The sequence below is a fragment of the Tenrec ecaudatus genome, chromosome 4 (assembly GCF_050624435.1).
Source record: "Tenrec ecaudatus isolate mTenEca1 chromosome 4, mTenEca1.hap1, whole genome shotgun sequence".
NCBI lineage: Eukaryota > Metazoa > Chordata > Mammalia > Afrosoricida > Tenrecidae > Tenrec > Tenrec ecaudatus.
In genome coordinates this window covers 198964014-198986006 of record NC_134533.1, presented here as the reverse complement: position 1 = coordinate 198986006, position 21993 = coordinate 198964014, and the positions used below count along the sequence as shown (strand labels likewise).

Genomic DNA, 21993 nt, shown 5'->3' with positions numbered 1-21993 from the left:
GTCCTCGTACTTGGCGTCACTGAAGCCCGGAGGGGCTGGGGCTCTTACCCAAAGTCACAAAGTCAGTCCATGGAGTACATGAGCCCAGAGCAAGTCTCGGGGGGTGGGGTGGGGTGGGGGTTTTCCCAGCCCTGAGTGACTTCTTGGGACCAAGGCCAGGGTGTCGGGGCACGATGGACGGCGCTCGTCAATCCCTCCCTGGTGACCATGCTAACCCGGAGGGAACAGAACATGACTTAGACGCTTTTCAGAAACACAGCCACTCAATCAGGAGAAACACACCCACGGCTGATGGGGCTCAATCCCCCAGCCTTTCCCCACCAGCAGAGAAGAGTCATATGGAGGTTCTAGGAAATTCTACTCAGAATCCTGCACGAGTTGTCAGAGGAACAGGCCAATTTTGGCTTGGTCTCATTTGAGTCAGCCTGGTTTTCCTGCACACAGGCAGCAGGGGTGAAGGGCAGGGGCAGGGGCAGACATGCAAGGGTGCCCAACTACCATTGACAAACCTTTGCATCACACAGTCTGCACAAGAGTTCTGATCCCACGCGGGGAACGTCCGGGCCAGAATGCCACCTCCTGCAATCCCATCTGGGGACAGTGGGGCTGGGGGCACGCCCCGAGAGAAGAATCTTCAAACCGGAAATGGTATCTCCGGGTGTCACCTTCGAGCCCCAGGGTAGCGTGTCAGTATTGGGTCCGGGTGGAGGGGCAGTTCAGACTCGGGCAAGCCAGGTCCCGCCCTCATCCACCTGGAGAGGGGCACCGAGCATGGCTGTACAGCACGAAGAGGGAATCGAAGGCACGGAGTTGTACACGGAGAAGTTGTTGAATTGGAGAGTGTTTTGTTGTGTGTTGCTTTTGCCAAAACCGAAGAAAGATTACATGAATGACAGCCAGTACCAGGTGGGGGGAAGAAAACCTTCTAGAACTGACTGTGGGAAAGATCATACAAACTCTTCTTGATGTGGCTGCGCTACTGGGTTGTCCTGACAGTGCATGAAGCGCTGATAAAACTTAAAAATCAAAACAAAACAATGTTCCTATGGCTTGAAGGGGGTAATCTGTATCAGTGAACTAGACACCTGGACAGGGTGTGCTCTATCTACACTTCAAATAAACATTTAAAATAGAAAGGTGTCAGGCTTCCTGAGGACTCAAAAGGACATTGTTGGGGAAAGGGAGCCAGGAATAAAACCTTACCATCTTGGAAGAATTTCATAGGCGTGTCTCAATTAAAGGATCCCTCCCTATGGCACAGAGGTTAAAGCGCTTTGGCTGCAGACTGAGATGATGTTGAATTGACGCCCTGCCACCTTCGGGCAGCCAGCGTCCACCAAGACTGCAGCCTTAGAAACCTGGCGGACCAGCTCTGTCTGCCCTGTGAGGTCGCTCTGAGCCAGGGGGGACTTTAAGGCAGCAGGTTTGGTTTTCTTTTTAATCTCAGTTTACACCATAGAACTGTCCTTTAGAGATGGTGGTGGGAATCAGCATGATCACAAGGTGCCTTAGGGATCAGTGATCAGGCATCAAAGAACAAAAAATTCTATCATTGTGTGCTCACCTCCCCATACGATTGCTGAGGATAAACTGGTGCAAAAGGAAATGTGGTGAAGAAAGCTGATGGTGCCCGGCTATCAAAAGATACAGTGTCTGGGGTCTTAAAGGCTTGAAGGTAAACAAGTGGCCATTTAGCAGGGAAGCAACAAACCCCACATGGAAGAAGCATACCAGCCTGTGTGATCACGAGGTGTTGAAGGGATCAGATATCAGGCATCATCAGAACAAAAAATCCTATCAGTGAGAATGAGGGGGAGTGCAGAGTGGGGACCCAAAACACATCTGTGGGCAACTGGACTTCCCCTTACAGAAGGGTTGCAGAGAGGAGATGAACCAGTCAGGGTGTGATGCAGCAATGATGAAACATACAACTTTCCTCTAGTTCCTAAATGCTTCTCCCCATGCTCCCCACTATCATGATCCCAATTCTACCTTATAAATCCGGCTAGACCAGAGGATGTACACTGATACAGATAGGAACTGAAAACATGGGGAATCCAGGGCAGAGGATTCCTTCAGGACCAGTGCTGAGAGTGGCCATACCAGGAGGGTAGAGGGAGGGTGGGGGAGAAAGGGGAAACCAATTACAAGGATCTACATATAACCTGCTCCCTGGGAGATGGACAACAGAAAAGTGGGTGAAGGGAAGACAGTGTAAGATATGACAAAATAATAATTTTATAAATTACCAAGGGTTCTTGAGGGAGGGGGAAAAACGAGCAGCTGATGCCAGGGGCTTAAGCGGAGAGCAAATGTTTTGAGAATGATGAAAGCAATGAATGTACAAATGTGTTTTACACAGTTGATGTATGTATGGATTGTGATAAGAGTTGTATGAGCCCCTAATAAAATGACTTATACAAACCCAAAAGCAAATAAATGAAAAAAGATGGTGGTGGGCAAGCTGGGTACCAGGAAGCACTGTCAATCAGGCCGAGTCAAACCCGTCCTGGGAATGGTATTTTAAAACGATGCAGGAACTCGGGAGACTTCTTTCATCTCGGGGAGAGCTTCAAATCGCTGTAGAGAAGGCGTGCAAGTGGCCAGGCCCTGGCCTGCCGCTTAGACGAGGTGATTTGTTACATTAGCTCTGCAGACACATATTCAGAAGCTGGCCGGAATGCACCCCACTGGGAGGGAGCCAGAAACCATGCCTGAGCTGATTCTGGGCCTCCAGGGGCAGGGCACATTTCTTAGTGCCTAGCTGGTGTTTAAACTTAGCCTCTCCCTAATTCTCTTCATCAAAGGAGGGCGTTTCCCATGGACATCAAAACAACTGCCTTTGTGGGCTTCAGAGACTGTAAATCCTCATGAGCACAGAAAGTCTCAACTTCTTCCACACGTGGCTGGTGGTTTTGAACTGTGGACCTGGAGGGAACTGTCCGACTCATACATAACCCACTTTGCCACTAGAGCTCCTATTTCCTGTGAGGGACATCACATTGAATCTGTTTAGACCAAAGCGTCAAGCTCAACTTATTTAAACCCACACTCACTGAGAATGTGTCACACCGTGAGGCTATGATAGTAACACAATTTCTAACTTCAAGGGTAATCTTTATCGATTGAGGTCAGGTTCTGCAGAGCACAGCTGGTAAGCTCTAACATCCAACGTGTAGACATTTTAACTAGTTCACTTAACAAAGATTAATACGGTTAAGATGAACATTTAATGTCCCGAAATAGGTCAGTGTATTTTCGCGTGTGAAGGTCTCCACATCTAATGAGAAGGAAGCTGCTTTCAGTGTTTAGCCAGGTTTCAATCAGCTCTCTGAAGGGAAGATGACATTGAATCCATATGTGTGTGTGAGCAGCAGGGGGGCAGGGCTGAGGGTGCAGCGAGGGAGCTCTCAAAGGGGCTCTTCACGAAACTGGGTTTCAGTTTGAATTACAGAGAAACATATTTTTCAATACCTATAAAAAAAGACAACAAAACACACATCCTTGATCCAGTACGTCTGGCAGTAGGCCTTAACCTTACTCATATGCTCCAAAGTATTTGCCAAGAATAGAGAGAACAAGTCACGTGTGTGTGTGTGTGTGTGTGCCTGAGAAAGAGAGAGAGAGAGAGAGAGAGAGAGAGAGAGAGAGAGAGAGAGAGAGAGAGAGAACGAGCAACTGGGAGAAGGCGTTAGGAATTGCTGGCAGATCCATCCGGCGGCACAGGCGGCAGAAGTTATAAAAGAAGGAAAACTGTAGGTGCCGGTTATGGAAAGATACAACATGAAGTAAAACACCAAAAGGCATATGCATAATAGGACTGCTTGAATGTGACATTTAAAATGAGTGTGCTAGTTACATAATCTGGTATCAACTTGAAGGGTGGAGTCTAGCCTATCAGGTGGCAGTTTGATGACCTCATTTGGAGACACCATGTAGATAAATAGCTCACTGGAGGCCAGATACACTCAGACTCTGCTTCTCTTCCTGCTGACAAGCCACTTGAAGGTATGCTGATAGAGCCAAAGCCCTGGAGCTGGAGAAGCCATGTGGAGACCCACATCACTGTTGAGATGCAATATTCCTCTGGTTCCTTGCGGCTTCCTCACCCCTCACTATCATGACCCCAGTCCTGCCTTTCACTGCGGGCTAGACCGGAACATGTGCACAGGTACAGATAAGAGATAAGAACTCAGGACACAAGGAACCCAGGAACAGGAATGGGAGTTGCAACACCAATAGGGTAATGGGAGGGTGGGGAGGAAGGGAGAGCCAATCGCAATGATGGACACATAACCACACCAACCCCCTCCAGGGGGATGAACAACAGAATCCATGGGGGAAGGAAGGCAGTGGTCAGTGTAAGATATGAAAAGAATAATAATTTATAATTTATCAAGGGGTCATGGGGGGGGAGAAAGAGGAGCTGGTACTAGGGCTCAATAGAAAGTAAATGTCTAGAAATTGAGGGTGGAAACATATTTGGCATCATGTTATAACAAATTTGGATTGTTATAAGAGTGGTAGGAGCCCCCAATAAAATGATCTTTTAATAATAAAAGATCACAATAGCACTGATGAATAAATCTCATCTAATGCCATACAGAGAATATTCCATCCAACAGAAAGTACACATTTACAAAAACTGAACGGTTTTTACTCTACAAAGGTAACACCCACAAGGCTTCAAATTCGAATACCACAAAGACCATGTTCTCTGATCACCATGTAATTAAGGCAGGAATTATCAGTAAGCAGATGACTCTATCTTAAAATCAAAACCACGCTTCTCCACACGTCCTGGTGCAAAGGAAACGACTCACGTGGGAACCAGAAAACGCTAAGAGCTGGAACAGTAGCAAAGAGGAGACTCGCAGATTCCAGTCACGGCGGGACAGGAGAATACATAGATCTAACTGCTCACATGAGATAAGCTGCAAACACTGTAAGCATCCCACTTCAGAAGTCAGACCGAATAAACCCAAGGGAGGGAGGAAGTAATTAAGAAGTCAGAAAACTAATATAGAACGGATCAACAAAGTTAATGTTTGCGTCTTTGAATAAACTAACTAAACAAACCTTGGGTAGCATGATCAAGGAAAAATAAAGAGAGAGGATCATAAGTAAACAATATTTGGAGCAAAAAGGGAGAAAGCAAACAGATGCAACACAGATAAAAAATGAGATGTAGAAAACATTTTGCCAGCAAATTTGAAAATAGACAGAAAACGAGATGTGCTCTTCGAATAAAAAGCCCCAACGAACCTAAGAAGAGACAGCAAACTTGAACAGCAAACGGGAACTGCAAATATGAATCGCCCCACACAAGTCCCAGCGCTTACAGCTTGACAGCTAAATGCTACCAGCTATGAACCAAACAGTTCTAGTCTTGCACAGATTCTACGGGGGTGCGTGGGGAGGCACATGCCATAATATATCCCATAAAGCTCACACGAATATCCCAACCAGCCCGACCCACTGCTGGCACGTCACTTCATCTCCCAGTGACCCTAAAGGGCAGAACCACGCCCCCCTGAGCGTTTGCAGGAGCCCTAGTGGCAGAGTGGTTCTGAGTTGGGCTTCCATCCACAAGGCCTGCAGTTTGAACGCCCCAGCTGGTCCTCCGGAGAAAGACGGGGGAGCGTCAGAAACCCACAGGGGCAGTCCTACCCTGTCATACAGGGTCACTACTGGGTCGGCTTCTCCTCGATGGCAGGGAGTTCGTTTGGGGCTGTAGCCTTTAGGAAGCAGACTGTCACATTTCTGACTCCCAGAGAGAGGCCGGAGGGTTCAAACCGCCAACTCTGTGGATCACAACCGAGTGGGTTCATGCCTATAACCATTCACCAGGGAACACAGACGTCAAAGTCGAACACGAAGTATCAGCAGAATGGATACAGCAATGCACCCAACATGTAAACTTCAGAGATAAAAATTCTATTAAAAAAACCATATTGTTGAGAGCGAGGAGGGTCAGAGCAGAGACCCCAAACCCATCTGCAGGCAGTGGGACATCCCCCGACAGAAGGGTCACGAGGAAGGGATGAGTCAATCAAGGTGCAGTAAAGCACCGAGGAAACACACACTTTTCCTCTGGTTCCTTGAGGCTTCCTCACCCCCCACTGTCATGACCCCAGTCCTGCCCTTCACTGTGGGCTAGACCAGAGCATGTGCACAGTTACAAACAGATAAGAGATAAGAGCACAGGACACACAGGATACAGAAACAGGAATGGGAGTAGCAGACACCAGGAGAGGGTAGGGGGAAGGTGAGAAGAGGTGGGGAGGAAGGGGGAACTGATCACAATGATAAGACACATAAGCACACACCCCTCCTTCCAGGGGGACAGACAACAGAAACTATGGGGGAAGGGAGTCAGTGGTCAGTGTAATATATGAAAATAATATATAATTTTTCAAAGGGTCATGAGGATGGGGGAAGTAGGGAGGGAAAAAAGGAGCTGATACGAAGGGCTCAGTGGCAACATATGTACAAATATGCTTGATACAACTGATGTATGGTTTGCTATAAGAGCTAAAAGAGCCCCCAATAAAATGATCTTTTAATAAATAAAATTATATTGATTAAAATTTACCACATTAATTATTAAAGGAAAAATCCCATGTTTATACCCATGGGTGAGGGAAACGCCGAAATTCCAAGTCTGTTTATGATAAAAGCTCTTGGCAAACTATTAGCAAGCTTTTTAGATGTAACACCAATACGCTAAAACTGATTGTATTACTAAATGGAAGCCAAAAAAATAAAAAACAAACCAAAACAACAACTACCTAGAACAGGGAAACCATTTATAACAGCAGCAAAATTACAAAGCAACAAAAACGTGTCATCCCACTATGGAGAAAACGGGGCTTTACTGAAGAATATTCGACACACAAAATAAACGGAGAGCTACAGGATGCTTATAGACAGGAAGACAAATATAAAAACAGTCATACCTTTCCTCACTGATCTACAGTCAATGTAATTCTAAGCAAACTACACACACACACACATACACACACACACGTACTTCTTCTGTTGCTATTTCATGTTTATTATGGAGAAGAAATAACAGGCACACAAAGTTTATCAGTGCTAGCAGTGTCCAAAGTATTCACCCAGCAAGGAAAGCGAGGTCACGTGTACCATTTAAGGACACACACGGAGGAGACGCACTGATAAAGAATCACCAGTGAGCACATGAATAACCTAAGAGTAAAGGTTGGGGCTAGCTAGGGGTGGGGGCAGGGCAGATGGAGAGAGAGGGGCGATATGATTGGAGAGGGGTGCCCCAAGTATTCCAAGGCCACATGGATGCTCAAGTTTATTCTTAAAAATGCACACACGCATCAACTACATTTTGTGTGTGTGTGTAGGATATTCAGGGCAATAGAAAAGCACCCATTTTCCTGAACATGAAGGGGAATAGATAATCAACCCATAGGGGAAAAGTTATCAAGATTTTAATCGGTTACTACTCTCATCAGGGTGCTGCATGGGGGCAGGATCCATCAGTCTTAAGCACAGAGCTTACCTGGAGCTGAATCACGATTAAGGACAACCTTAGGTAGGAAGCTATAAAAAGCCATTAACCTTAATTACTCTGCCGCACAAGTGAAAACACCCATGACTTAGCTCAGCGGCAGAGGAGAGCAGAGGGCAGGTTTTAGGTGAGGATTCAATACCACATGCTAGATCGAATGAAACAATACAGACGTAGCTGGAAGGGTTAAGGCTGATCTTGACCTCAGACTAGTCTCAGACAATAGAATTTTTCTTCTACCTATGTGAAGGGGTTTCAAAAGGCTCACAGGGCGGTTCTGTTATCTTTCCATTGCACCCCCCACCCCTCCCCGCATTCTGCGAAGCCTCCTGTATGTACCTGGCTTCAAGGTGCTATTCCTGGCACAGAATTCTTTTGCAACGTAGCATGATGCTCACCTGTGTCTGACCATCTTTTGATCGTGGCAAAAATGACTGAGGAATCTTGCATAGAACAGGTGCATGACAGCGTGCTCTTTGCCGCCGACGTACAAGTCCACAGGCATCCAGAAATCTGCCAAGGCTGCACTGAAGGGGCTGGAGAAGGGGAAAGAGCCGTCAGCTGGCCGCCAATGCAAAGGGCCGCCCATTTGCCTGTGTCCTTAACAAAATCGTGTCAGGGGAGAACAGGAGCTTCCTTTGCAAACACAGCACGAGAAAGACTTCCATCGTAAAGGAAACCAGTCAGACCAGTCTTCATGGATGCGGATCACAAACACTGTGGTAGGAGGAGCAGCCTGGGGCTGCAAAGACAGGGCGACTGGATGGAAGGGGTTTACATGTAGGCTGGGCCTGACTCTAGAAGACATCGCTGGCACACTTACACAACTGCACTTTTCATATGAAACAAACGCAGAGCAGTCGGAAAACCGTGATCTCAGTAAGACGCCCATATCTGAATGCCTAACCCTTAGATCTAGCTACGGGACAGAGCAGAACTGCCCCGCAGGGCTTCCACAGCGCCAGTCTTTGCGGAAGCAGAATGCCACCTTTCTCCTGTGGAGCAGCTGGGGGTGCCAACTGCGGGCCTTCTGGTGAGCAGTCCAGCACTTTTAACTACCGAGCCACCAAGGCTTCCTGGATAGATAGATTGCTTTTATTTTGAGTGAGAATTACGAAGCTTGCGTTCTCACCGATAGAGGGCGATGCAGCCTTTAGAGTGCAGGCACTTGACTCGGGGGCGGGTTTAAACATTTCATCTTATTTTAAAAGCAGCCTGGAAAGAACCGATTGTCAGCAAGACCTCCTGGGTGTGGTGAAGCAGATTAAGAATTAAACTGGTGTAGGCCAACACAGGGGCAGTGAATTAGTCAATGTGGTTCTTCCGGCCGAACTCTCACCGAATGACCTTTCCCTGCATGGGTCTGGTCAGAAGGTGGGGGAAATATGGATAGGATTCACCTGTGAGTACTGTGACCAGGATTCCCCAGAGTGGCAATCTGCTGTGTATAAAATGGGCCCTCTGAGACTCAGGCGGAGGGCTCTCATGGCCAGCAAGAGCCAGAGTGGAAGGCGTCCTCTGGACCCGAGATCCCTGCACAGTGACCCTCCTGGGTCCAGGTGGCAGCAGCAGAACCAGGAGCCAGAGCATGGGACAGTGAGGGACTTCCCAGCCCATGGAGCGAGTACAGCTGGGTGCTTCTGTGCAGGAGGCAGGCTTGTGGAGAGGGGTGCCTCTGGGCACTTAATTCAGGCAGCTGGGCTTGCTAACCCACACACCTGAGCTGTTGGAGGCTGGCAGTGGGATGGTATGCCCTGTGGGCATTTATTAGCAGACCTGAAAGAACTCGGAACATGTGCTGACGACCCAACTGTGAGCTTTCCACACTGGCATTACAACTTGTTAACTTCCGCAATAAACCCTTTTAGGGCACAATTAGTCGGGATGGTTTGTGAGAGAGTTCTGTGCACCTACTGCAGTGGACATTAGAACCGAGAGGGCAGGTAGACACTGGGAAGACCACAGCCCCAACAACTCTCGCCCCTCTCAAGTGTGCAGCTTAGCTGGCTCAACCCGACGCTGTGGAGTACATTCCGACTCCCCGTGACCCTCGGGGTGGAGAACGCTCCTTAGTTCCCACGATGAAATCTTTATGAGAGCAGGGGGGTGCCTCCTCCTTTTCTGAAGAGTGGAGGGTGGGTTTGAACTTCTGACCTAGTGTCCTAATGCCAAACCCACAGCATTATCAAGGTGTTGGGGTTTTTTTTCCAGCCAAAAAAGATTCCCCTCAAAAGCAAACCTTCCTTAAGCTCTCCAGTCCTAATGGACACAATCTCCATCATCTGATTGAGATCCCGGGGTGGGGGTGAGGGTGGGGGTGGGGGGTGAGGAGAGAGAGAGAGAGAGAGAGAGAGAGAGAGAGAGAGAGAGAGAGAGAGAGAGAGAGAGAGACAGGCCTCTCCTGTTCCCAAAGTAACACCCTCACGTATGCCATCCAATCAGGTAAACTAAGCCTCGGTCTCTGAGGCTGAGGCTGGGGCCCGGGGGAGCTGGTGTTTCGTGAGGGGAGGGCTGGGCTGCACGGGCGCCACGTGGTGGGAACCGAAGGTCTCAGGATGTCCCTCTCGCAGCCAAGGGCCCCACCAAGGCCACGTCGCGTCTCCCTGTCAGAGGGCTTTTCATTTGGGGCAATCTAAGTGCTCCACGTCTGCTGTTATTAACAGGAACACACCAGCAGCCCGCTCTAGGAGGCGAGGCGGGCACCCCGGAGGGTGACTTCTGCCTTTCGGGGGTACTATTTACTCAGGATCCCACTCCCTTCTGCATGGGATTCGAACAGTGCAGGCAGGGGCAGGCAGGGGCCGGTGGGCCACGCAGTTAGCTGGAAATGGATTGTTTCACGACCAGTGCTGAATCAGGAGGGGCCTGTGGACATGTGGACTACTGGGTCTCAGCATGTGTCTACCGTGGACGAGGGCAGCTTGCTGGGGTCCTTGTAAGTTTCAGCACAGGGTCTTTGATGGCACTCTGAGCCCAGGTGTGCTTCTCTTCCCAGGCACTTTCTTTCTTCACCTCCGTGTCTACTACTATTCGCTTTCTCCTATAATTTTTGTCTGATCAAAGAAACATATGCGCTGAGCTAACGTGAACACAGGGCCACGAGGCCCAATGATCCTGAAAACCCCTGCTCCCAGCCCCACTCCTTCCCTGTCCCCCAGCCCTGTCTTTCAGAACCACCGCGTTGCAGTCATTTACTGCTTTCTCCTGGTACAGAGGAAAACAGTAGATTGTTAGCTCTTAATTGATTGATCAATTTTACAAGTTGTGTGTGGTCCCGGGCTCCTTTGCTCGCTCACGCTCGGCCTCTTGCAGGGCCATGTAGAGACTGTGGGCTAAAAAAATAGCAGTCCATCTCTGTGACCACATAAACGCAGGGTCAGAGGGGCATGGCAACAGCTTGCCCATCCCCTTTCAGTTTACGATGATTATTTTTGGTGCACTTAGGATTTCCTCAGGTATGAGTCATCTTAGTGATTTACCATGTTCCTGCAGAGAGCCGGTCTCAGCAAGCAGCACTGACCCACAGCCCTGGCTGAGGCCTTTGGTGCTGTGGTGGCATCCATTCCAGGCACTGGCTGGGCACCAGAGTGTGGCCGGGAGCTAGCCCTCTCTGACCAGCCTGGACTCTCTCAGGGGCACTGTGCTTGGGGACGCCCGTGGGCCTGGTTACGGCTTTTTCAGAGCAGCATTGCTATTGAAGGATCTTCCTACCCAACCTTCCCCAGTAACCACCCCCCCCCCAATCTTTCCTTTCACAGGTGCTAACCCTGCGCCATGGCCTGAGAGCGCTCCCTACTTAATGCTTCTCCAGAAAACACCCCGGCTGCCATCTACTCTGCCTGTCTCCTGGAAACCCCGTGAGTTGGAACAACTGTGTTCCACGGGGTTTTCAGAGGCCAAGTTTAGGGTGCAGGTGGCCTGGGTGTACTCCCCCCTCTAACCTCTGAGTCACAGCGGAGGGCACTGACCGTCTGCAGCCCCCAGAGACTCCTCGTCCCCTCTCCCCTTTCTCCTTCACAGGGATTTGAATCGCCAATGCACCTGTGGTGCATCTAATTCTGTTCTGCTGTCTGCTTCTTGAGGGGCTCACAGGGACCTATGCTAGAAAGGACTCCGCCAGGGGCTTTACCTCTGAGTGTTGTGGGGGTCTGTGTACCGGAAGTAGTACCACGCCGAGTCAACAAAGGTATCCATGGTGTCCGTCTCTCTCTGGGCGGCTCCCTTGCACCTAAGAAGAATAAATGCAGTCCATAGATTGAGTTCTTTATACATTTCAAGGCAGTTTCCCACAAGCTTTTGGGAAAGTTTTGGAAAGGAGACGGAACGTGAATATGCTCTAAGAATAATGCAGATCCTGAAAAGCTCTGCCTTTCGTACTGGACCGTACAAGCTGCTTTAGGGAATTTACCAACTGGAAATTCCCTTCTTTGGCCATTACGGGCCTTCATCTCTGTTTCTCCCAATGTGACCTGCTGGAAAGTCTCAGCTGGGAGGACAAGACAAGACACGGGAGTCTCCTTGAAGCATCATCGCTATTTCAGGCACGTCAAGCTCGCCCTCAGCCAATGCCTATGTTATGATGCTTACGGAGCAAATCCATTTACGGAGAGGGGCTGGGAGCCCAATGCTATGAGTTGTGTTGGAGAAGGAACTAGGGTCTCCCCTCCTCTGCAGGCAGGGGGCCACCATGGAGGGGCTGTGGGAAAGTGACCACTGTAGTGTGCGCGAGCCAGCTCTCACCAGCTGGCCAGCACCAGCTGTTTGCAGCTCTTCCCAACTCTGTAGCAAGTGGTGTCGAGCTGGTAGCTAGAAACTAGCCCTAGGAGTGTTCACACTGCAAATTGGCAAACGCTACGAATCAGTGTTCCTTTATTCTTTGCTCCCAGAGAGCCGGATATGAAGCACTTATCAGTATGCATGGCCTCAAGGCAGATTCCCTTCAGGAGGGTGGCCAGAGCCCCATGGCCCACAGACGAGAACTCGGGGAGCTGCCTACGGTGTGAAGGGCTGAAAAGAAGGCAGAGTCCTCCTGGGAACAGAGATGCCTGAGGCACGGCACTTTCTTGAAGCATGACCCCAGCCTGGCAGGCCTGTGGGATTCAAAGAGCTGGAAGTAGGTATCCGAAGCCACAATGCCCAGGGTGCCAGAGATGGTCCCCCTGGTTCAGTTTAGCAAAAGGAGGGGGCCTGGCTCCCTTGAAGACTCCTCCAGGCTTGGCTCAGTAGCGGACCAGCATCTCAGGTCTGATGGACAGAGCTAGCTAATTTAAAAGGGACCCTCCATGGCCACGGGGAGCCACAGCAGGAGTGAACAGTTGAGTCAGGCTTTCGCTTCTGAGGCATGCAAGCAGGACCAATCTTGTCCCCAAACCTCTTGCATGTCACAAGGCAACTTCTTGGGAGGTCTTGGAGAAGTTGGGGAGGGGGCCTGAGCCCCCACAAGAACCGCAGAAATCTTCACCAGCTCAGCGCACGAGTGCTTGAGTTCACTTTGAAGTTCAAAGTCACGGGGGTTGCATTCACGCGGCAGCTGTAAGGGTATTACATTCCAGACCCTCCACGGGCCCATTTCGTGGAAGGGGCTGCGGAGAGCACAGGGAAACCCCAGATTTCTCTGGGCGCCGCAGGAGTAGTAGCCTGACGCTCTTCTGTTGAAGGACCTCAAACTGGGAGCAGGCTGGGGTGGCACGGAGGACGGCAGACACTTGTGGGACGGAGAAAGCCTCAAGGGAGTCTTGCGGACTTCTGTCCAGGGCTGCGTTAGATGATCTCAGCAGCGCATCCCTAAATGAAAGCTGGGCTGTCCATTTGGCGAGCAGTCGGGCAGAACTCAGATACTATTTGGGGAAGTAATTAGAAGCAGGAGGTTCCTTCCCCTCCTTCGCCATTGATGCAGTGGTATGGGACCGGAGGAAAGGGCAGAGCTCGGTCTATAAAAGCCGTCACAGGGAGCTCGGGGCTGCTGGGCCGGCTTCCTCTCCGGCCTGTTTGGTGGATTCAAAGACCATGCATTTGATTGCTCATGCCCCGAAGTGGGCCGTATGGACGAGGCGGTGGTGGGACGGTGACAGCATGGCAGTAACCATCATCATCTCTGAAAGTCCTCCCCGTAACCAATGGGAGCTACGAGGTCGGCACTGTGCATGCCCCACCTTTGGCACGTTCATAATGCAGGGCCCAAAGGTTAGAGAACCCACCCAAGGTCTCGGAGTATGAGAGAAGGGATCCACTTCACTGGACTCCGGTGTCCGGCTACCCTGCCCGCTGGGTGGCCCTGCTTGGCTGAGGGGCACTAGGACCCACACGTTCACGAGAAGCACCCAGCTTGACTGTTCCCCCACCTCTACCACCACCACACTCAAGTGCTGCTGTCCCTGGAACCCCACCTGCAGATCCCTGAAGGCCAGCAACAGCTCCAGCTTCTCCAGGGCTCCCCCTAAACAGGCCCCTCTGCTTCTAGCTCAAATCGCAGGGCGGATGGCTGCCAAGCTGCTAGGGGCCACGCTGCATGCGGGACCGCCCGTGCCAACTCCCCTCTCTCATACACTCCTCCCAAGGGTTTGTGCTCTAGGTCCCTATCGGGGGGCTGGAGTCCAGAGAGGGTAAGTGACTCAAGGTCACACAGCTAAGGGGAAGAGGCGGAGCCCGGGTGCTTGACTCCATTAGTTGCTGGGCCTTTCAACGGTACTCCGTGATTCCTTACTGACCCACTAGTTGTTCGTCTAGCACCGTCCTGGCAAAGAACCAAGTTACTTAGAAATTCTCTCAGGAGGATCCAAAAGGAGGCTCCGCTGAAAGCGGGATGGAAAATGCTGGGGCTGGGCAGGCTATCGGCTGATTGAACCAGCTTCTATGACGTCATAAAGACCGCCTTGACACGCATCCGGAGCTGATAGAAACGTGGTCCTGTCTCCAAAGAGGCGGCGAGGAAATGCGGTGTGGGTGTGTTACAGGACAAAGCCAGTGCGCAGGCGTGGTCTCCAAGACGCCCGGGGTAGATGCTCCATGGCTACCCCATGTCAGGAATAAGGGAGTTTCCCATATCCACACCTGTGTCAGGAAACCCGGAAGGCGGCGAGAAGACGTTTGCTCCTGGGTCTGCGGGCCAGGGAAGAAGGGAGTGGAGGTAGCACTGAGAGGGAAGGTGCTGTGGATCCCAGGCCTTACCTGGGGCAGGTGCAGTTCACCCACTCGGCAGCCGTGGCCAGTGGGGAGCCTCCCTTGCCGGTGAAGGCCGAGATGCTGGGCAAGGTCACGGGCAAGTCCTCCAGAGGCACAGGCACGGGGCCGCAGGCCGGGCAGTGGATGATGGGGATGGGCGTGCCCCAGTACCGCTGCCGCGAGATCAGCCAGTCTTTCAGCTTGGCGCTGGTCACATCTCCACCCACGCCCTTCCTCTGCGCTTTCTGAGTCAGGCCTTGAAAAGCATCCTGCCGGGTCATGCCTGTGAACTGAGAGGGAGAGAGAGGGAGGGGAGGGGGCTTGCTCCCAACTTCGTGAGGACAGGCGACCACCCCAGGATGGCCCCACAAGGCTGTTTTCCTGTGTGGCACTCCCAAGTGGGCAGCTTTCCTGGGACCCCACCCCCTTTAAAATAGTATTTTACATACTAAGAAGCGGAGTGGGGGCTTCCTAAAGTTTGTGGAAAAAAATCCATGATCTTTTAATTCCGTCTCCTCACACTTTGGGAAGTCTTCTCGTAGTTTATGACTGTGTTGGGCATAGATATGCCTATGATTCTGGACCCTAAAGGTTCATGCTTCCCTCCTGACATTTCAAAGAAATGGAAACACCTTCTTGAGGGAGTTCCTGAAAACACTGGACCCGGTCTGAGAGGCCTGCCCCAATGCCCGCCGAAGAATTAACTCACTCCAGAGGACAGCACTGAAGCTACAGCTCAGGGAGAGGGGGAGAGAGTGGAGCACATCCTGGTCCACCAAGCCCTGAGGATGTTATCACCGCTCAGAGCAGCCAGTGAACAGAGAGCGCCATGGGGCTGGCCCCACCCCAAGACACGACGTCCTTCACTGACCCATAGCACTGCAGGGGACAATACTGGGGACACAGGAATTGTGCCCAACCTGACCCCACCACACCGAGGTGAAAGACTAAGGGCGTGTAACAGAACATTAAGGGGAGCAGAGCAATAAAGTTCCCGGGTAATACCAAAAATAGACTGTGGGGCCAAGGCATGTCACCCCATCAGACTCACAGGGTTTTTTTCTGTTGTTGGCTTTTTTTGTTGTTGCTTTGTTTCGCTCTGTCATGTTTTTGTGCATATTATTATCTCTGCAGGTCTATTTAGATAAGATACGTGGGATAAACAATCTGGAGGAGAAAACAACAGGAGGAGATGGGGGAAAGGAAGTGGGTGCTAACAAACCCAGGGACAAGGAAACAACAAGTGATCTAAAATCGATGGCAAGGAGGGTATAGGAGGCCAGGTAGGGCTTGATCAAGGACAATGTAACCCAGGAATTACTGAAACCCAAATGAGGGTTGAACATGATAGTGGTACAAGTAAAAGGAAATAGAGGAAAGAACTAGGAGGCAAAGGGCATTTATAAAGGTCTAAATATAGGCATGTACATATATAAATATATTTATATATGATGATGGGGGAATAGCTCTACATACATATATTTATAGGTTTAGCATTAAGGTCACAAATGGACATTGGACTTCTACTCAAGTACTCCCTCAATGCAAGAACACTTTGTTCTATTGAACTGGCATTTCATGATGCTCATCTTCCTGACACAATCACTGAAGACAAAGCAGGTGCACAGCAAATGTGGTGAAGAAAGCTGATGGTGCCCAGTTATCAAAAGATATAGCATCTGGGGTCTTAAAGGCTTAAAGGTGAACAAGCGGCCATCTAGCTCAGAAGCAACAAAGCCCAAATGGAAGAAGGACACCAGGCTGTGTGATCATCAGGTGTTGACAGGATCAGATATCAAAGATCTAGAACAGTCTTATCATTGTGAATGAGAGGGAGTGCAGAGTGGAGACACAAAGCCCATCCGTAGGTAACTGGACATCCCCTTACAGAAGCGTCGTAAGGAGGAGACGAGCCAGTCAGGGTGCAGAAAAGCACCAATGAAACACACAACTTTCCTCTAGTTCTTTAAATCTGGCTAGACCAGAGGATGCAAACACATACAGACAAGAGCTGGAAACACAGGGAATCCAGGACGGATAACCCCCTGAGGACCAATATTGAGAGTAGAGATACCAGGACTGTAAGGGGAAGATGCGGGGAGTGGGGGAACTGATCGTAATGATCTATCTACATATAACCACTCCCAGGGGGATGGACATCAGAAAAGTGGGTGAAGGGAGACATCGGTCAAAGTGAGACATGAAAAATTAATAATAGTTTGTAAATTATCAAAGATTCATGATGGAGGGGAAAAATGAGAAGCTGATACCAAGGGCTCAAAGAGAAAGCAAATGTTTTGAGAATGATGATGGCAACAAATGTACAAATGTGCTTGAGACAATGGATGGATGGATGGACTGTGATGAGCTGTATGAGCCCCCAGTAAAACAAAGCACCGTGGACTCTGAGCACTGTGCCAGCGCTGATGCTTGCTGGGGACGTCGGCCCTGGCTCTGTGGTCGATGATGCCCACGGGCCCAGATGATGAGTATCATCTCCCCAGTCGTGGAACATCAAGTCAGGGTTTTTCTGCCCTCCTGCCCTTTAAGCTATACAGTAGGGGGAGGGGGTGTCACGGGATTCAGTCTTATTCTAAAACAGATGGCATTCAGGCAAGCAGGGGAATGGACTGACTTGAGACCTCAGCTGGAGGGCACAGAAACGTGTTGGCTGTGTGATTAAATGCTCTCATTTTATAGACACGAAGCGCCCCAAAGAGAAATTCCTTTGCCCAGGCTTTTCAGAGAACCAAAGGAATTCTAAACGCCAGGCAGCATGGCTCATTCATGACCTGGGCGGAAACCGGTTCAGCGGAAACACACTGCACACCTACTAAGTGCTAGGCACCTCAGGGAGAAAGGGGGCGGGGCACAGAAAGACCAGAAAGACCTGGCTCCTGACATCAAAGTGTTTGTGCTCATGCAGCATAAAAAGCAAGCAGGCTAGCTACGTTGCCAAACGCACCCCTTTTCATGAACAGTCTCAAGGAAGTGAAGTGTCCCCCAAGGTACAGAGCTCTCTACCCAGTGGCCCCGATGCTCTGGGAGGCTGTTTTGTTCTGCAACCCCCCCAAACCCAACTCCTGATCAAATATAGATGCCTACATCGTAGCCCCAGACACTCAGTCATCTACTTTGGATGCAGACAATCAAAGTCTCACGGCTCCATAGGTACATCGATCAAGGGCAGCTAGAGATGAACGGTTCCTGAGGAGTATGGCAGGGAGGGTGGACAGAAATGGGGTCCTAAAAATAAAGAGCACAAGGAAGAAGAAAATGCTCTAGCCCGGTGTGTGGTGATGACTGCACAACCCCCTTTTTGTAGATATTCAAACCACCGAGTTGTATGTTACGTGAGTTATGTCAATAAAACTGTTACAACAAGATGAAGTCTGCTCCACGCATGATGGGCTATCCCCTGTGCTGAAACCTGGAGGGTGGGAGGAGCCTTTCGCCCTCTTCTCCGTCCATCCACTGAAAGGACTTCTTTACCTTTGTTCAACCTACAGCCAGGCAACTCCAGACTAGATGAAGCTGTCTGATGGGAGCCAGGAGGCGTACTGAAGGCTCAGAGTCTAGATTGAGGATTTGGGTACCTCATCAGCCTGCTATTGGTCACAAGTGTCCCCTTTCTTGGTCTGGGCTCCCTACATGACCCCTGGACTTGGCTCCGCTCCTTCTCCAGGCAGCCTGCTCAAACGGGGTCTCCAAACAGAGCTTCCAATGGATATTGTAGTTCCTGACTTACGTCTGGGGATCTCACAGTGTATGAAGTGAAGGCGCAAATATGCCATCCTCAGAACATGACTCCTGGGGGGGCGACCTGGCCGCCACCTTTGTCTCACTCTAAAGATCCAGTGCCAGGGACTCCCAAACCTGAAAGACCTGGCTCTTATGTCTAAAACTCAGATTCTAAGTGAATCAGGGTCTTGTAGAGTGAGGCCGGTACACACCTCCCAGGTGACTCGGAGGCAGTCAGGTGTGGGGCCACTACCCTAAGCCAGTACCCAACTCTGCTCTACACTACAGTCATCTGGGGCATGGCACACTTTTACGGTCCAAGCCACGCCTCCTCCCCAAATCCATCCAATCAGAATACACGGAAGTAGGACTTGGGTGTCAGTACAATAGTTGCAGAAAACATTGCCAACAGTTTCTGAAGTGCAGCCAAGTTTAGGAAAGCGTCTCAAACTGTAATGTGACAGGTGGCCTGCCGAGGACATTTATCCAGCCCACCAGGTGTTTTTACCTCTTTTTTAAAAATTTCAAAATAAGATATGTGCAGTGTGTGTAGAAATCTGTTTAAAGATTTTTTTTTTTAAACTATAGTCCGGCCCTCCAACGGTATGAGGGACAGTGAACTGGCCGCCTGTTTAAAAAGTTTGAGGACCCCTGGTCTAGGGTCCCAGCTGAGTAGGGGAGGGTCAAAGGCAGAACTTCTCAAAAGGTGGTCCCTGGACCAGCAGCAACAGCAGCAGCACCTGGGAGCTTGCTGGAAAGGCACGTTCTGAGGCCCCACCACGACCCACGGAATCACAATCTCGGGGTGGGAGTTGGGTGATGTGTTTTCACAAGGTATGTGCGCTCAGACGGAGAGTCAGTTCTCTAAGCCATTTCCCACTCTTGCCTAACCTCCCTCTCCCATCAGACTTCCTGCCTAGCTTCACATCGAGGCTGGGCTCATTCCCGTCGGGTTATAACCTCCCAGTGCTGCTGTTACTGGAGAGGGCCACAGCCATTCTGACTCACAGAGAGTCCGCAGCACCGAAATGCCCGCCCCGGTTTCCAAGACCACCATCTTGGTGGACGCAGACTGCCACGTGGAGCCGCTGGGGCTTTGAACCACTGACTTGTGGGTTAATAGCCACGCACTTAACCACCGCGTCACCGGGGCTCCTAACAAGAGAGAACCTTTGCCACATAAACCTGGCTCCCCAGTCCTCTGTGCACTCATTGTGCGTGCGTACACTAGGTGGACGGAGGGGAGGAAGTCAGCTGAGAACAGTGACCGCTCACAAGAACAATGTCAGTCATCTCACCCAGAGACCCAGCTTACGCGAGAGCAGACTTTCCTCTCACAGATCTCTCCAAATAAAAGCCTCACTGCTTCAGACACCTGTCCCTTCCCTCAGAAGAATTCACTTCAGAGGACAGCACTGAAGCTGCAGCTCAGGGAGAGGGACATGTCTGATTAGAGCACATGGGGGCAAATGAAGGGGGAGAAAGAGAGAGTGGAGCACATCCTGGCCCACCAAACCTTGAGGACAATATCCCCGCTCAGAGCAGCCAATGCACAGAGAGGACCATATGGCCGGCCCCACTATGAGACACGACATCCCTCACTGACCCATAGCCCTACAGGGACAACACTGGAGACACAGTGTGGGAGTTGCACCTGATCTGACCTCACCACATCAAGGCAAAACACTAAGGGCGTGCAACAAGGGGAGCAGAGCGAGGAAGTCCTGAGGGAATATCAAAATAGACTTAGGGGCCAGGGCTTGGCACCCCACCAGACTTGACCGGAAAACACTCCTAAAGGCCAAACAGTCCTTGAACTAAAGTATAAGTAAATAAATCAATAAACAAAAAATACCCTCACCGCTTCACGGATCTATCATCCTGGGATCGCACTCGATTTTGAATTCATCTCGAAAAAGAATGCGAGGGAAGAAATGAGGCGGCCAGACTGTCAGGCACGGGAGGTCGAGCGAAGCAGAGTCAGGTTACACCGGCATCGGAAGGAGTTAAGCCACCGTTATAGATGTGGATTGATTCTTGGGCTTGTGGCACCCACCTCAGCAGAGTTGACTAGTCTCTCGGTGCCATCTGGCAAAGTTTCAACCACCTCGGCGTAGGGCAGACCTAAGGTTTGGGCCAGGATGGCGTCTTCTGAGCTGGTGCTGGGAATTCCTATGCAGAGGGAAGGGACATTAGCACCCAGTTTACCAAAGAAGCGACCAACCAGTGTCACTGGCAGCACAGGCACCCGGCTCCAGCTTCCACAAGGAGGCTCGCTGTCTTTCCAGAGGATAACATTTACAAAGCCCCAGGACACTCACTTCCGGGGAAGTGGAGACGGGTCTGGGAGGCTCTCCCCACCTGAGAGGGCCAGTTAATCACAGACGGGTAGTCTTCCCCAGTGCTTTAGTCTCGTTCTTTTTGAATAGTTGTCATTCGCAAGTTTGCAGTTTGGAACACTTTCTGTCACCGATGGGGTAAATCAAGAGCAACTGGGGAAGCGCCTTCTGGGAATCCCCCTCGTGGCACAACGCAGCAAAGCTGATTCCTCTGGAGACTCCTAGATGGCTAGCTGGCTTCCGATCAGCTGACCGTGTAACACAATGGGACACTGCCCGGCCCCAAGTCATTCTCATGGTGGCCAACACGTTCAAACCCTCCGTGGGGGGCTGCCGTGCCCATCCATCTCACCAGGGTCTCCATGGTCTTGCTGGCCCTCTGCTTCGCTCAACATGATGTCCTTCTCTAGCAACTGAGCCCTCCGAATGATGTGGCCCAGTGGTTACTCGTGGGGCCGCTGACTGCCATGGTTGGCAGTTCAAACCCCCCAGCTGCTCCTCTGGAGGAAGACCGGGCTTTCTGCTGCTGTGTAGACTTACAGTCCCGGCAACTCCCAGGAGCAGCTGAACCCTGCCCTCCAGGGTCGCTGTGAGTTGGCATTGAGTTTGTCCAAAGAAAGGAAGTCTGGTGTCCATTGGTACGTCTTCAAAAGTAGACCCCTAGGCTTTTCTTCCTCATCTGGCTTAGCCTGGGAGCGCTGCTGAAACCACGGGCAACAGCCGACTTGCTAGTACTTGAAATATCAGCGACGGCAGCTTCCCACACCACAGCAACGCAGCAGCACGGACCACTGGGCAGGTGAGCGGGCACTTCCCGTGCTGCTGTGGCTGGTTCTGACTCACAGCGCCCTGAGTACAACACACAGAAGGCCTCCCTGGCCCAGCGCCGCTCCCACATCGCTGCTACGGTGGAGCCCTGGCCGCAGGGCCGTGTCAGCCCATCTCCGTGCGGGCCTGGAAAACCCCACTCCATCAGGAAGTCACAGCCAACCGCGGGGCCTCTTCCCACTGTGCTGTTCCCAGAGGCGAAAGCACACTCAGAGCCAACATCACTTCTTCCCTCCCCTCCGTCCTCAAGGGGGTGGCGTGGTGCCGAGGTCAATCACTGGGGGGGGGGGGGGCTCGGCCTGAGGGGTCAGCTTCATCACAACAGGGTTCTGCAGCTGTTGCTGCTGAGGGCGGGGTTGCCTACCTTGGCACCCTTCG

General features: G+C 51.0%; 1 protein-coding gene across 5 annotated transcripts in view; it reads right to left on the bottom strand.

The window, feature by feature from the left end:
• Positions 1-21993, bottom strand: part of LARS2 (leucyl-tRNA synthetase 2, mitochondrial) — a 166373-nt gene that overhangs the window by 29716 nt on the left and 114664 nt on the right. For all 5 annotated transcript variants that reach the window (XM_075547224.1, XM_075547223.1, XM_075547225.1 and 2 more), the window contains 4 exons: positions 20505-20620; positions 14714-14997; positions 11676-11774; positions 7945-8082 (listed from right to left, as the gene is read on the bottom strand). In XM_075547224.1, the coding sequence (XP_075403339.1) occupies positions 7945-8082; positions 11676-11774; positions 14714-14997; positions 20505-20620 (637 nt within the window). The remainder of the gene's footprint in view (positions 1-7944; positions 8083-11675; positions 11775-14713; positions 14998-20504; positions 20621-21993) is intronic.